General features: G+C 43.9%; 1 protein-coding gene across 8 annotated transcripts in view; it reads right to left on the bottom strand.

Moving 5' to 3' along the window:
- The window catches only part of MLLT10 (MLLT10 histone lysine methyltransferase DOT1L cofactor), a 307,092-nt gene that overhangs the window by 230,083 nt on the left and 61,297 nt on the right, over nucleotides 1-15,712 (bottom strand). For all 8 annotated transcript variants that reach the window (XM_077490949.1, XM_077490944.1, XM_077490945.1 and 5 more), the window contains one exon: nucleotides 1,340-1,449. In XM_077490949.1, the coding sequence (XP_077347075.1) occupies nucleotides 1,340-1,449 (110 nt within the window). The remainder of the gene's footprint in view (nucleotides 1-1,339; nucleotides 1,450-15,712) is intronic.

The following is a 15,712-nucleotide window of genomic DNA, read 5'->3' as shown; positions in this document are numbered from 1 at the left end:
AACCTGAAAACCGCTCTGCTCACATGGCCACACCATTCATTCAGTTTCCTGTGAATGAATAGATTACAAGTACAGTGAGCCATTGTGACTGACAGCTTGTAGTTCTCAGTGAACTATAATGGTGGTGAGCACTTCCGTAGTTTTAGTGATGTTCCTGCTCTCAAGCAACTGCCTGCCTCCATCTGAGGTACAGGGCAGACCGCAATCCTGAGAGTCACCAGGAGGCAGACATTGCACCCACAATCTGCTGATCCCCACAAAAAAGTGCATTTATTTAAAAAGGTGAACCTAGCCTTTAACCACTTCCCAACCGGCGCACAACGATGGCGAATGGCACGGGCAGGCAAATTGGCGTACAGGTACGTCCATTTGTATTTGCCGCCCTGCCGTCGCATGCGCCGGTCGGGACCCCCGCAAGTCCGGTCACGGGTCCCGCAGACTCGGTCGCCGCGGGGATACCTGCGATCATCTCACGGGGAGATGCCGATGTAAACAGCATTTCCCTATTCTGCCTAGTAACAAGTGACACTGATCTCTGCTCCATGTGATTAGAGCAAAGATCAGTGTTCACTTACACACAGCCACGCCCCACAGTTAGTAACACACCCCTAGGACACACTTAACGTCTACACTGCCACCCCCTGGTTAACCCCTTCACTGCCTGTGTCATTTACACAGGAATCGGTGCATTTGTATAGCACTGATTGCTGTATAAATGACAACGGTCTCAAAAATGTGTCAAAAATGTCCGATGTGTCCGCCATAATGTTGCAGTCACAATAAAAAAAAAAAAAATCGCTGATCGCCGCCATTACTAGTAAAAAAAAAAATAATAAAAATGGCATAAAACTATCCCCTATTTTGTAAACCCTATAAATTTTGCACAAACCAATCAATCTCTTATTGAGATTATTCTTACCAAAAATATGTACAAGAATACGTATCGGCCTAAACTGAGGGGAAAAAAATGTTTTTTTTATATATTTTTGGGGGATATTTATTATAGCAAAAAGTAAAAAATAATGAGTTTTTTTCAAAATTGTCGCTCTATTTTTGTTTATAGCGCAAAAAATAAAAACCGCAGAAGTGATCAAATACCACCAAAAGAAAGCTCTATTTGTGGGAAAAAAAGGACGTTAATTTTGTTTGGGAGCCACGTCGCACGACTGCGCAATTGTCAGTTAAAACGACGTTGTGCCGAAACGCAAAAAGTGGTCTGGTCTTAAGCCAGCAAAATGGTCCAGTCTGAAAGTGGTTACTGTTTACATGAAATCACCCATTTATGAGAAGCATATGACCGTCAACATATTTCAACCACAAAACAGGAGGATGTTTTTACCTTATTATATCGTTCATGTGGCACTGATTGTAGCACAATAGGCTCCATCGTGGCAACATTTGCAAACTGGACCTCTGGAATATATAGTGCACATACCACGTGAGCCCAACCTGGAAGATAATGAAAACAGAACATCAATGGAGGGTTTTTTTCTGCAAAGCATTTTCTAAAAAATAAAAATCAGTATTTCTCAAAAAAGAAACCCCTACAAAACTGCTGGTATGGATTCATTTTTTTTTTACAACACATTTCACAGCATTTAAAAAAAAAACAACAAAAAAAAATTCCTAGCTTACTTACCAGCCAGCAACAAACTGAATTAACCCTAACAAGGGATTTAGTTTGCACACATTTGCAAATGCATGTGTAAGATGCAGAGACCACATCACAGCACCCCAGTATTATCTGTAGTCCTAAATCTATACATTGTTTTTTTTTTATAGAATTAGGGCGGCAGTACACTGGGGTGCCGTGACGTGGCCTCTGCAGCTTACGTATTTATTTGCAAATTTGTGCATACGAAATCCCTTGTTTTAACGTGAACGGTTAGACACGATTCATTTGGTTTGTTGCAGGCTGGCAGGTGAGTTGGGCATTTTTGTTTGTTGTTTTTGACATGCGTCACCCTTCCATGTGCTCCTTGCTGCAAAGGCCAGTTATAGGTTGGGGTGGTTGCCATTTGTTGGTGCATTTCACAGAATTCTACAGAGAAGAAGGAACCAATCACATAAGTTCCTAGACCAGGTGAGCTTGTCTCCATCACACAATCAAAGGAAACACACAGCTCATCATGGTCAGAACCTGACTAAGCAGAAGGTTTTTGATCTGTGGTAGGAAATCCACAAAGTGAACATACAAATTTTGTACCAATAATGTCACTGGTAAAAATGAAAGCCAAGCTAACCACTACACAATCACACTGCCTATATAAAACTACACACAGCTGAGTGAAAGCTGGTCAGTCCGAGGCCCATAGCAGACCGGTGATCCAGACAAGGCAACTCACCAGTAATGCCCCATACACACGATCGGAAATTTGGCTAGCAAAAGACCGATGAAAGCTTTTGGTCGGAAAATGTGACCGTGTGTATGCTCTATCGCCAGCAAAAGATTGAGAGCAGGTTCTGTATTTTTCCCCGATGGAAAAAGTTCAGATCATCTGTAGCAATTCCTACCCATGCTCGGAAACAATTCGACGTATGCTCAGAAGCATTGAGCTTCATTTTCTCAGCTCGTCGTAGTGTTGTTCGTCGCCGCGTTTTTGATGGTCGAATGTTCAGAGAACTTGTGTGACCGTGTGTATGAAAGGCAAGCTTGAGCAGAATACCATTGGAAAAAACATCCAAGATTTTTCTGACAGAAAACCCGATCGTGTGTACGGGGCATAACAGCATCTCTAAATGGATTACTTAACTGCTTCGAAGATGTCGCTCCTTTGCAGACCTAAATGCTGCAGAAACTTCTCAGCAGAGGAGTAACGCTCTCCTACTGAACTTCACTTAAAAAAAAAAAACACAAGTTTTAAGGAGGAGGCAGGAACAACTGAAAGCTCAATGAAGGAATAAACAAGCCCTAAGGCCCCTTTCACAAAGGCTGTCTGATCAGGTCCGTCTGATGGGACCATCCATTCACTCCTATGGAACAGCGGATATCATCGGTGACATGTCCGCTGACATCCACCTTTATATGATCCGATCCTGTCCGCCAAATCCAGGTGGATGGTGGTCCTATTTTCCATGTTTGGAAGATTGGATTAAAAACTGACAGGCAGTTGGTTCTCACCTGGTCTCCCCATAGAAGATAGCGGCTCTGTGTCCGTCTCCGTTCTGCACAGTGAGCGGAGACGGACACAATCCCCCACAGAGCAAGCGTTTCCCGCAAATGGAGGCACCCATGTGAAAGGGGCCTTTTAGAGCCTAGGCTGCATACAAAACTTAAAATAAAAAATTTTTTGGCTAGACATATACTTTAAGAATATATAATATTCAATATAAAAGCTGCAAATGCTAATGTTCATTTATTAAGGAGTTATTTGTGCTCTTGGTTCAATGCGATTACAAACAAGTTTTATTGTGGTCCCCTTTTCCCGATGACCATGGGACAATGGCGTAATCTATTTATATTTTTTAACATCCATGGCCCATTTCTTACCCACCTAATCCCCCAAGGCCTACCAGTCACAGAGCCATTAGTCACAGAATTTGGTTTCAAGTTGCTAATTTCGAAAGCAGCTCTCTGCATTTAGCTCCGGCACAAGACACAGAATCTAGACACAGGCAACAAATTAAAACACACAACATACAAGTAGCCATGAAAATCCCTGCCGCCCCCTGCCCCTTCCACCATGCTTCCATTATAATAAGTCCCGAGAACAAGTGCTGTTTAAAGCAGGGATGGCAGGATGGTGTTGGGCTAGTACTGCCACTTTAAATAAGCTTCAATATGTTGGATTATGAGGAAAATCAGCTTTAAGTCATAATGTGTGTGCTGTGCCTCCCAGAATAGGCTATTGTGGTCTTGCCAGAAACGGCAGCAGCAGATTTCTGACTGCTTTAATAGCCAACATAATTCCGCACAACTTGACCAGCGTCCAACTTCCAGTTCCCAAAGGTAAACGACGCCTTTAGCGGCTAACGCAATAAGTCGATATTCTTTTCAGCGATCTGTTAAGACACATGCAGGATTGTCTAGTATAATTCTCTTATTGGAAGCAATCAAATCAGATTCCTTCTGCATGAGAAAATAGGATGCTAACAAAAACTAAACCGATGTGTAACATATACCTAGACCTGGAACCCACAAACATGCATGGGTAAGCTTGTGCCACTTCAGAGCCCATTTTATTTTTTTGTGCCGTTTATCCCAGCACAAGCAGCAAATATGTGACAATATGCAGCAAGAAGTGTTCCCCATTCTTTAATAGCTTTTTTGGCGTGAGGACATAGGTTTTGATTTCAGCGTGGTTTGTTATGCATATTTTTAGGTTAAGGAATTAAAGCTGCTTTCACATTGCAGTGCATATATTTTATACTGCAGCACTTTTAATACACACTATGCAATTTTAAAAGTTGGATAGCACACTTTAAAAGTGTTGCATTACAGCACATCTGCGTGAATAGCTGGTTGTTAAGGACGCCATTGGGTGCCAGCCCCTAACTGGCCATTCACTGGATAAGGATCCCAAACCAGCTGGCATCTTTAAGAACCAGTGATAAGCCCCCCCCCCCCCCCCCCCCCCCTCAGTGGTCAGCAGGAGTGGTGCCACCACTGGAAGGGAGGAGGTGGAGAGACAGGGGACAGATGTCAGCCTGGAGCAACAGCTGTGGGAGGAGGGGGGTGCCGGACCAGAGGAGCTGGATGGCAACATTGTACCCATGCTACTTTGGTGGGGGATAGATGGGGTGGGGGGGGGGGGGGGGCTTTTTTTTACTTATCTACTGATTGTTAAGTAGCCGGACATTTTTTTATATTTATAGTTTTATTGAAGAAAAATATATGAAATCAAGTACCTACTGAATACTAATTAGTATTGTCAATAAGCCTTGTAAGATCAAATAAATAATCCAGCATCAGAGAGCAAAGTGTTGTAATAGTGTGACGGGCAGATCGGGTATCCATGTGACATCAAGGCCATTCTGCATTTTGTTCTCTTTAAAGAAGAATTCCAGGTATAGATATTTTATACAAAGCTACATCAGTCCAGCTTGTACCAATGTACCTATGTATATGACATACCTGGCCGCTGCCCCTGGAAATCACTGTAGTAGACAGCGCTACTCCAGTGATCTCCACTCGCTTCCAGGTCTCGGGCTGCGCGGCTGTACTGCTGCATTGTGAACAGAGGAGTTCAGCCACTTGGCACCATTCAGAGAATGGTTTGCATCTTCTGAACAAATGCAAAGCGCTCCCTGAATGGCTGAGGTGGAGAAGTGGGGCAGTGACATCACACTCATGATGCGCCACGATTTTCAGAACAGACCTTGAGTGAGAGAATGCACTCTCCTGATCTGATTTGAACCTAGCTAATCGGAGCTACAGCAAGACAAATCAACATACCTTCTCGATGACACTGTGCCCATGTCAGGCATCTCCGGATTATCTGGTTTGCCACCAGATGTGACACGTCAGGCATCTCTGGATTATCTGGTCTCCCACCAGATGTGATGGGATACATGTCCCCTCACCCTTGCCTGCTGTTAAAGCCTGGACAGCATCAGGGGTATAAACGTTTAGGGATTAAACTACAAGCCTGGTTATGTTGGAGTATTGGCTAAATAAGAGGGAGTTTTTTGCTAAGGTTAAAACTGCTCGGTTGTCCGATTACACTGTCATGCTTATCACCATTTCATCCCCTTTTCTGCATCAGTTTGCTGAGGGAATTTTCTCTAGGGTAATTACTGAAAGATTTAGCGATGGTCTCCTGGAACATACGAGGCCTGAATGATAAATTTAAACGTTCCTCAATGTTCAAATTCTTAACGTCCCACAAGCCACATATCCTATTTCTATAAAAGACCCATCTCATGGATAGTAAGATACTGGCTTCACGTAGATCTTGGGTGAGACAGCCTTCTATGCCACATACTCTACCTACGCGAGAGGTGTTGCGATCCTAAATAAAGCCCTACCATGTAAAGTAGAGAGAGCGATTTTGGACCCCAATGGCAGATGTATCATTTTATTATTGGAACTTCATTTGGTTCTCTGGGCTTTCGTAAATGTCTATCTGCCCCCTGCTGTAGACGCCGCTTTACTTTTCTCCATTAGCAAGAAACTAGCTCCCCTCTACACACATAATTTTTGCTGGGGACTTTAATTCAATCCTCGACCCAGCCCTAGACTCCTTTAACCCCCAGCACACTGTTTCCCCTGATCTCGCTCAATGGCGGACACCCTCTCTCTATCTGAGCTATGGAGATGGAAACATACTGACTCCAAAGTTTTTTTAACATCTGTCCACAGCTCATAAATCTAGCTCTAGAATAGATTTTGCTTTTGGTAGTGCTCCAGTGCTCTCGAAAGTCTGAGGCCTCGTATGTCCCAATGGAACTTTGACCACTCTCCGCTTGAAATATGCCTCCGGTTGGGTAGACTGAAAGATCCAGGCACCTGGAGGGTAGCTCCCAGATGTATTAACGACAGTGTAGCCGAGCTCATATCTCCACTACTCGAAGATTACCAGTCTCACAATATGGACACAGCTTCTCCTGTGGTAGAGTGGGATGCCTTCAAAGGCCATGACCCGAGGCTCATATTTCGGCCATTAAAGCTACCAAATCTGATTGTGCTTCTGAAACCTCAAGACTAGAGGCTGACGCTTCTACCTCTTTTGCTGAGCATCCCACGCCATCCAATTATCTACAACTAGCCCAAGCCAAGAGGAATATAGCTCTACATTATACCTCTCTAACCCAAACTGATGTCCGTTTATTGTCCGGTAAAATATTTGAATGATAAAAATGGCCGCCTGCTAGCCAATCTGGTGGCTGACCCGCAACTTCAAAACTATAGTCCCCGAAATGTTGTCGGAGACCAAGACCAGTGTTACTTATCCCGACGCGATCCTCCACAAATTTTTTGTCTTCGTTAGGAACTTATATCACCAACCTTGCTCCTGCGACTATTAACTCTGAACTACAAAAATTACATTTCCGCAGCCTGTCATCTGCAGAGATCAAGGCCCCGGATGCCCCAATAACCACCCATGAGACAGACTGGCCATCGCCTCGCTACCTCCCTCCAAAATCCCTGGCCCAGATGGCCTCCCGGGTGACTGGTACAAAAGATATACCAAGAATATAGCTCCCAAGCTTCAGCTATTTTTCTCCCACTTCTTAGCCCTTGTACACACGGTCAGACATTCTGACGGAAAATGTCCGATCGGACCGTGTTGTCGGATAATCCAACCGTGTGTGGGCTTCATCTGACTTTTTCAGTCGGAATGTCCAACAAAGTTTGAGAGCGGGATATAAACATTTTCCGACAACATGATCCGATCAGACTTTGTCCGATTGTTTGTAGAGAATTCCGATCGAACAAAGTGCCACGCATGCTCAGATCAAATTCGTAGACCAAAGCTATTGGCTACTAGCCTGAACGTAGTCCCGTCGTAAAACAAAGTAACGTCATCACGTTACGAACGATTGGATTTTCCGACAACTTTGTCCGACCGTGTGTATGCAACACCAGTTTTGGACAAAGTCCGTCGGAAAAAATCCGACTGATTTTGTTATCGGAATGTTCGACCATGTGTACAAGGGCTTAGAGGTTAACTCCTTACCGCTCACCATGTACGGTGCCCACATTATACTCATCCTTAAAGACCCAAAACATAGTGCCTTCTACAGGCCTATTTCTTAATTAAACTACGACCTAAAAATTCTGGCCAAGGTCCTCGCCACTAGGTTGGTCGAGTTCTGCCTGAACTGGTTGACACTGATCAAACTGGGTTCATGCCAGGAAAATCCACTGACACTAACCTGTTAAGAGTTCTCACTCATCTGCAGCTCCCAAATTCTCATTCCCAAACCCGTGTAATGGTCGCATTAGATTTTGAAAAAGCCTGCGATATGGTAACCTGGTAATACATGAAATCAGTCCTTCAGACCTTTGGATTCTGTCCCTCTTTCTGCAGGTGGATAGATATATTGTATAAAAGTGAAAATCAAATTAGGGGGCCTACTGTCTGATCCTTTCCCAGTAGAGAGGGGTACTAGGCCCTCTCCCCATTTTTGTTCGCCCTGGTCATGGAACCCCTGGCTATGGCCCTCAGGAACTCAGACTCAGTAAAAGCGCCTACTTTAATGGCTATCACTGAAAAACTCACTCTATACGCAGATGACCTCATGCTTTTTCTTAATTACCCCGGAACCTCCCTCCTTGCTGCTCTGAATATTATTTCTGAATCTCCCAAATTATCTGGGCTGAGAGTCAATTGGGAAAAATCTCAAGCACTACCTATTGACTCTCAGGAAAAACTTGCAGACCCCTCAGTCTCACTGACCTGAACCTCCTCCATCCGATATTTGGGATTTGGGCATTAACATTACTCTTAGGCCGCGTACACACGCGGGGACTGTTCGCCCAACTTTGTCCGTCAAACAGTTTCGGCAAACAGTCCGCTCAAAATTAGCATGGACGGACATGGCCACACACGACGAACGAACAGTTTGCTGAAACCGTGCGCGATGACGTGAACGGCACGTACGATGGGACAAAAAATACGACGTCCTATACACTGCATTATAACTTTCGGCGTGTAAATCCTTTCTGAGCATGCGCGGAACTTAGTTTGACGAACAAGCCTACACACGAGGGGACTGTTCGCTGAAACAAAGTTTCAGCGGACAGTTTTTCCGAATTTCCGAAAAACCTTGTTCAGCGGACTGTTCGCTGAAACTGTCCGCTGAAAGCCCACACACGAGCGGACTGTTTGCCGAAACACTGTTCAGCGGACAAAGTTGGGCGAACAGTCCCCGCGTGTGTACGCGGCCTTAGAGTCTCTGACTTTGCTAAATTAAATTTATACCCCTTACTCACCCAACTCAAAACGAAAACGTTGAGTTTGGAATAACCTACCATTATCCCTCATAGGCAGGATAAACCTACTCAAAATTAAATTCCTCCCAGTTTTTATTTATGCTCTGAGGCACTCCCCAATTTGGATCCCCAAAGCCTTCTTTCAAAAATTTTACTCCACTATAACCCCGTCTGTGGAAGTCTAACCCCGCTCAGAATAAATAAACCTATACTCAAAAGGTTTCCCCATTGAGAACGTCCAATTGATGACAAAACGCGCCTGGGAGGGCACACAGTGACATCACCACGCCGTTTGTTGAGGACAGGCTCCGTTCGCATATGCCGGCCGGCATTGTTGTTTACATGCATTCTGCTTTTATGAAATTGTAAGTGCAACCTTTAAATAAATTTAAATTGTTACTTTTTAATATACTACACTGTGGCAGTCATTCTCTCTTTCTTGGGTAATATGTGAAAACATACGGACACACGGACGGACTTAGCGTGTTATTATACCTGGTGTGGACATCTGCAAGCATAAAGGCCCTAGGCTGGGTTTAGCCAACTGCCTGGCATCCAGTAAGCATAACTTACACCTACGGTGATCGGGCACTGTTTGGAGTTTATGCATGCACACTGTGGTGTCAAAAACTAGTGGTTTCAATAACCCTTACTTCCCCTGCGATTATTTGAGCAATGTCGTTTTTAGGACTTTATGAGATTATGGATTCTAATACATTAGATAGCCCAGCTTGTTTGATCTTATTGTATTTGGTGTAGTCGCACTATATGCTGCTGCTGTTTTTTGCATGTTTCTTGCCTTGTTACTCTAGCGCTGTTGCACCCCCTTTTGTTCTACTATACTCAAAAGGCCCTGGGCAGAGGGTCGTCTAGCCTGTCTGGATCTTCAGAAATATTTCTTTGCTGCACTACCATCACACACCCATAACTGGATAGCCTCAGATGACACCAATGCTGCTTTAGTCCTTGAGGCCGTACACCTTGGTTCCTACGAGGCGCTGAGAAATGCTTTATATAGGGGTGTTAGGGCCCCCTTTCCTCTCATACTTTCCATGAAGGCGGTGATCAGGGCTTGGCAGCTATTGGTATGTAAACTACAAGGGGACCCTCAAAATAGATCTGCAGACTCCCCCTTGTGGCTCAACCCACATTTATCAGTTCCTGACTGCCCCAGACTCAGGGTTCTGGGCTGCTAGAGGCATCAAAAAACTGGAGCATATCTGTATTAATGGCTCCCTTCTATCCTTTGATTCCTTTAAGGAGAAATTTGGGCTTACCAATTCGCCAATTCTTTAGATTTCTTCAAATTCACCACGCCTTCACTGCCCAATTTGGATCCACCCCAGTGCATCCAACCTTGAATCCACATTAGGGGATGTCCCTCTGGTCAAACCCACCTCTACCATTTAAAAAGCTTTATTACCCTCAGTCCACTTTGGAATGGAAGATTTGTTCTCTTAACTGGTAGGGTGAGATCCCTGATCTGGATTCGGAAGACTGTAAAGACGCCTGGGAGTATCCTTTTCTACAACTTCTCCGTCAGAGATTGGTTGATACAATTTAAACTGATTCACAGGGTTTGTCACCCCAAAGATTATCCAAAATTTAACCAAATTCCTCCTCCAACTGTTGGAAGTGTGCAGATGCTGACTTCAACCATATGTTATGGTCCTGTCCCAGGATCCAGTCCTTTTGGGCGGAGGTCACAAACTTCATTGAAACTTTGCTCACGATCCATGTTTCCCCGAATTTGTCGCTCTGCTTGCTGGGTCTGGTGGGCTCCCTGGCCCACCGTCGAGCAACCAGAACTCTAATAGGACTCCTATTATTTTATGCTAGGAAGGATTTACTTATAAAATGGAAACAACTACCCTGTTTCCCCGATAGTAAGACACCCCCGATTGTAAGACATATCGGGAGTTTCAGAGGGGTCGGCTAATATAAGCCGTACCCCGAAAGTAAGACATATGTCTTACTTTCGGGTTAACACGGGGGTATTGCCGCCTCCCTCTCATCTAGCTGCGCGCCGCCTCCTGCCCACGTCCGCACCGTCCCCCTCTCCATACGTCGCCGCGTCTGCCATTTCCCTCTGATCTTAATGAGCGCCGCCTCCTGCCCACGCCTGAGCCGTCCCCCTCTCCATACGTCACCGCGCCGTCCCCTGCACTTGTCACTGCCGCCTCCTGCTTAAAATACGGTAATGCACACAGTATTAATCATACATCAGTAAAACATATACACTGGCATACTGGGGTATCATCTGCTGTATTTAACCCAGTGGGTATCAGCAGGTGTCACACTGGATTAAATACAGCAGGTGGTACTGTATCACACATAAATCTGTTTTATCTTCCAGTATTCCACTGTTCGTGCTTACCATTTTTCATTGTTTTACATGTTATGCAATGTTGTAACAAGATATTCTTGGCACTTCCTTTTATAAAACTGTTTTGTGGTGAATACAATACTGTTCAGGTTGTTAATAAATGTTAATTTTATGGTTAAAACAAAAAATTCGACAATTTTTTTCCAATATAAGACATACCCCGAAAGTAAGACATAGTGGGGCTTTTGGGGATAAAAAGAAAGTAAGACACTGTCTTACTTTCGGGGAAACACGGTAGGAGGTACCCACTTTAAATTCATGGAAATCATTGGCCAACTCAGTGTTGCCATTATACAAAGCAGCATATCTCGCCAGATGCTGCACCTCCAAGTTTGACAAAATTAGGCACGTGTGGTGAGAATCAAACATCACAAACACAACACAACACAACACAATAGGATCTGGATCCCTTTGTTTACTTTAAACATCTTGTAGCGGTGAAGACCCAATTTTGCAGTTATCTGAAGGTACACCTAGATGCATTATCCTCACCCTCAGCATCTCTCCCTGAAGTGGTCACCAGAAGTACAAGATCCATTATCCTTCCCTGTATCCCACCAATTTGATGACAGGAGTAGTTTAAGCTTGTCGTTGTTTAAATAGTATATATTAGAACTTATAGGACGGTTACAATGTATGTTGTTTAAGCCGGGGTATGCCCAGAGGCTATATTATGTAACCCTTTTTTTCCCCCCCACACAAAAACTCAATACAAAAAGTAAAGCATTTAAAAAAAATATATATATTAAAAATGAATTAATCACGTCCGGTCAGCCCACTGTATATATACACATACACATCATAAATTTGACGTTAAATACAGAGATTATGTCAGCAGCTAGCTACCATAACCCCAGATTATTTTAGGCAGTGGGCGATCCGGCATTTGATAAAAGTGGTCCCAGTGGTGGATTCACCAAGAGATTACTTTTATAAGCAGTGAGAGAGGTGCCGCCACCCACCCCCCTAGCACCTTTCGGTCGTTTCCGATTACCAGAGTCATCAGTAAAAGGGGGAAATGATCCGATCCGCTGGAGAGATGGGCAGAAATTCAAGTGAGGGCAAGATGGCCCCCCTCAATACATAGCAAAAATATTTTTTTATTTGACAGGTACCTTTCCCCACTTCCAGAACACTGCACCGCGGCGCCGTCCCTCAGTAGTTCGGCCCCCTCCTCCGCCACCAGGCCAGTACGAATGCGCAGCGTGTTTTGCGCATGCGCAGTAGGGAACGAAAGGCTTCACTTCCGATTTCCCTTACGAATAATGGTGACGGCAGCACCCAAAAGCCCATCCGAAAATAGGCTGGGGTGCCAACATCGCTGGATCTATGGACAGGTAAGTATCCATATATAGAAAGTCAGCAGCTACTTTCAATATAGGCACATTTTAAGTTTGTGGTGCTCAGATACAGTTTATTAACACTTTTTTTCCACCAACTGAGGATGCAATTTGCTTTAGAATGACAATATACACAGTATACCCAGAACACCACAAAGAATCCAAGAAAATAAAAAATGTGCTGACTCAAAGCATGGCATGTGACTCTCCGCAAAGCCTGCGCTAACCTTGAATGAGAAACTATGACATGTAAAAACACTGCTCTGCTGTTCCCTGGCCTAACACCAGACAGACACACGTGGTAAATCTTGGTGAAAAGCTGTCACAAAGAATGCAGTTACACAGCATTCCTGATAATCAGCCAGATGGTTCGGATTTCACTAACAACTTTTGTGTTGTAACAATCCTCCCCCACCAGCTTTCAAGCCAGGGGGAAAAAAAAAAACAGCGGAGGGAGGATCAGGCTCCTGGAAAACAAGGAAGGAACCGTCTAAAGGATTTACACCAGTTCTGCGAGGTCCCCGTGTCTTCCCTGCAGCCGCACATGAAAGGGAACTCCCATACATTAAGGTTTGCTCCTACAGAAAACAAAGTGATCCTTTCACTGCACACACACTATACAATCATTAATACAGCCGCAACAAAGGCCTCAAATTAGAATGGCTCTGCATCAATTTTAGCAGGTTTGTTTTTGTGTTTAGGGCCCTTTAACTCAGGTGTTTCCCAGATGAACATGCAAAGGTGTGAGAGCAAAGCCCACAAAGCAGTTTGTAGATCTAAACTGTATATATTTAAAAGGAGAAGTTCACCCTAAAAAAATAAATAAAAAAATGCTCTTTTTTTGCAGGTTAAAAAATAAACATGCATTTTAAAAAAAAAAACATTTCTAAGAAGCCTGCAGAGCATTGCACCAGGTGCAATCCCAGGCTCCTGCAAACTCTCAGCACAGCGGTCTGCTTGTACCTTGTACAGATAGGCAGTTACCTGTGAGAGGAAAGATCAACGAACATCATGAGCGCTCTCCAGCACCCTCAGTTTATTAACTGGTTTTATAAGCGCTTGCACTTTTTTACTCACGTTATCCTCCCAGTTACATGCTGTACATTAGAGCTACACAATTCTGGCCAAAATGAGAATCCAGATTTTTTTTGCTTAGAAAATATCACGTTTATCACAACGTAAAATATTTCACATTATAAAAAAAAAAAAAAAAAAAAAAAAAAAAAAAAAAAAAGGTAGGGGGGGCTAACTTTACAGAAAAAAAAAAAATTGCATTTGAAAGACCGCTGCGCAAATACAGTGACATAAAATATTGCAACAACCACTACTTTATTCTCTAGGGTGTCTAAGAAAAAAAATAAAAATCATACACAAAAAATATATATATGTATTTGAGGGTTCTAAGTAATTTTCTAGCAAAGAAAAAAAAAAAAAAAGACGATTAAAAAAAAAAGGTTTAGTAATTAAGTGGTTAAACTTTTTTCACTTACAAAGTCTATTCCCCATTGACAAATTGTTACAATGTTTATACTTCAACTGATAAAGAATGTTTTGATTCTTGGCAGACTGCCCAGTTTTTCTCTTCCTTTCTTTTGATGGTTGTGGCTTCAGAGAATTCTTTGCATAGAAACACTTTAGACAAGATCACAATAACGATTCTTGACGATTAATTGTGTAGCTCTACTGTACACCTTGGCACTTTTGTGAGTATACATTTTATTGGCCTCCTATTGTAATAAATATCTTTTTACTCGGGTAATGCACTACAGGTTTGTACTTTCCCTTCTTTGTTTTTGTAGAATTTCCCTGCCTAAGGCACCCCAATGTGCCCATCTTTCAATGACCTAGTCCATGGCAGCATGGAATCTGCACCTCTCTGTTCAGAATATTAAAAAATGCTTCCTGAGCCCATCCCCCTCCTGTATCATGTGACCATCCAGGAAACTTCATATCCCATCATGCACTGCCTTACTGCACTACAGAACAGGGTATGTTTACGTCTCTGAACCACACTCCCCTCATTACTATTCCACCTCTTTGTAGCTTCCTTACACTTTCCTAATTCTTCCACTCTACACAGTCTCCTTCAGATTTGCTATCAGTTATATAGTGCAAGGGCCTCCTTAAAGCGGAGGTCCACCCTAAAGTGGACCTTCCGCTCATTGGAACCCTCCCCCCCTCCGGCGCCACAATTGGCACCTTTCAGGTATCTGCACCCACTTCCGGCGTAGATTCTGCAGAAGGTACGCCCTTTCCGCAAAATCTACGCCCCTTTCCGAAGGTCCCCCGCTGTCTGCTGGGAAACACACGGATCCCAGAGACAGCGGGGACCATCCTTATTGCGCAGTGCGACTCGCGCATGCGCAGTAGGGAACTGGGAAACGAAGCTGAAAGGCTCCACTTCCGGATTCCCATACCCAAGATGGCGGCGGCAGCACCCGAGAGACAATTGAGAGATCGGCTTCGGGTGCCGACATCACAGGCGCGCTGGGCAGGTAAGTGTCATTATTTTATATATATTAAGTCAGCAGCTGCAGTATAGCTTTAAATTGATACAAATTGAAAAGCCTGCTCAGGTGGGTTAATCAGGGGTAGACCACCTCGGCCCTCCAGCTGTGGTGAAAACTACAAGTCCCATGAGACATTGGAAGACTCTGACAATCACAGGCATGACGGGATTTGTAGTTCCACCACAGCTGGCGTGCCAAGGCTGCCTACCCCTCAGACCTATTCATAGTTTTGGGAGGGAGTAGATGGAGATACTCAGCCGTCATTGTTCTTGTGTTAAACACACCAATCTCACTTTCAGGCCCCATTCATACTTCGTGTGAGTGCGTTTTTTGGCTCGCTTTTTCCACAAAATGCATAGGGTAGCCCACCAATTTCAACGGCCTGCCCTACTACACATGGCAAAGTATTTCATGGGACATTTTGGAGTGTTGTGGTTTGCATATATTTTTTCATGAGACAAAAATTGGTGTTTGCTTCCGCAAAATAGGGGTGAAACAATCAATGGCACACAAAGTACGACTTTCATTTAAGGTGTATAAAGGTGGCCATACACTATAAAGTCTGATTGTACAATTTCTGTACAATCTACTTTTGGTT

This window comes from Lithobates pipiens, unplaced genomic scaffold (genome assembly GCF_037356315.1).
Source record: "Lithobates pipiens isolate NorthernLeopardFrog02 unplaced genomic scaffold, aLitPip1_a1.2 Scaffold_19, whole genome shotgun sequence".
Lineage (NCBI taxonomy): Eukaryota > Metazoa > Chordata > Amphibia > Anura > Ranidae > Lithobates > Lithobates pipiens.
The sequence above is the reverse complement of the archived record's forward strand: the minus strand, read 5'-3'. Positions and strand labels throughout refer to the sequence as shown.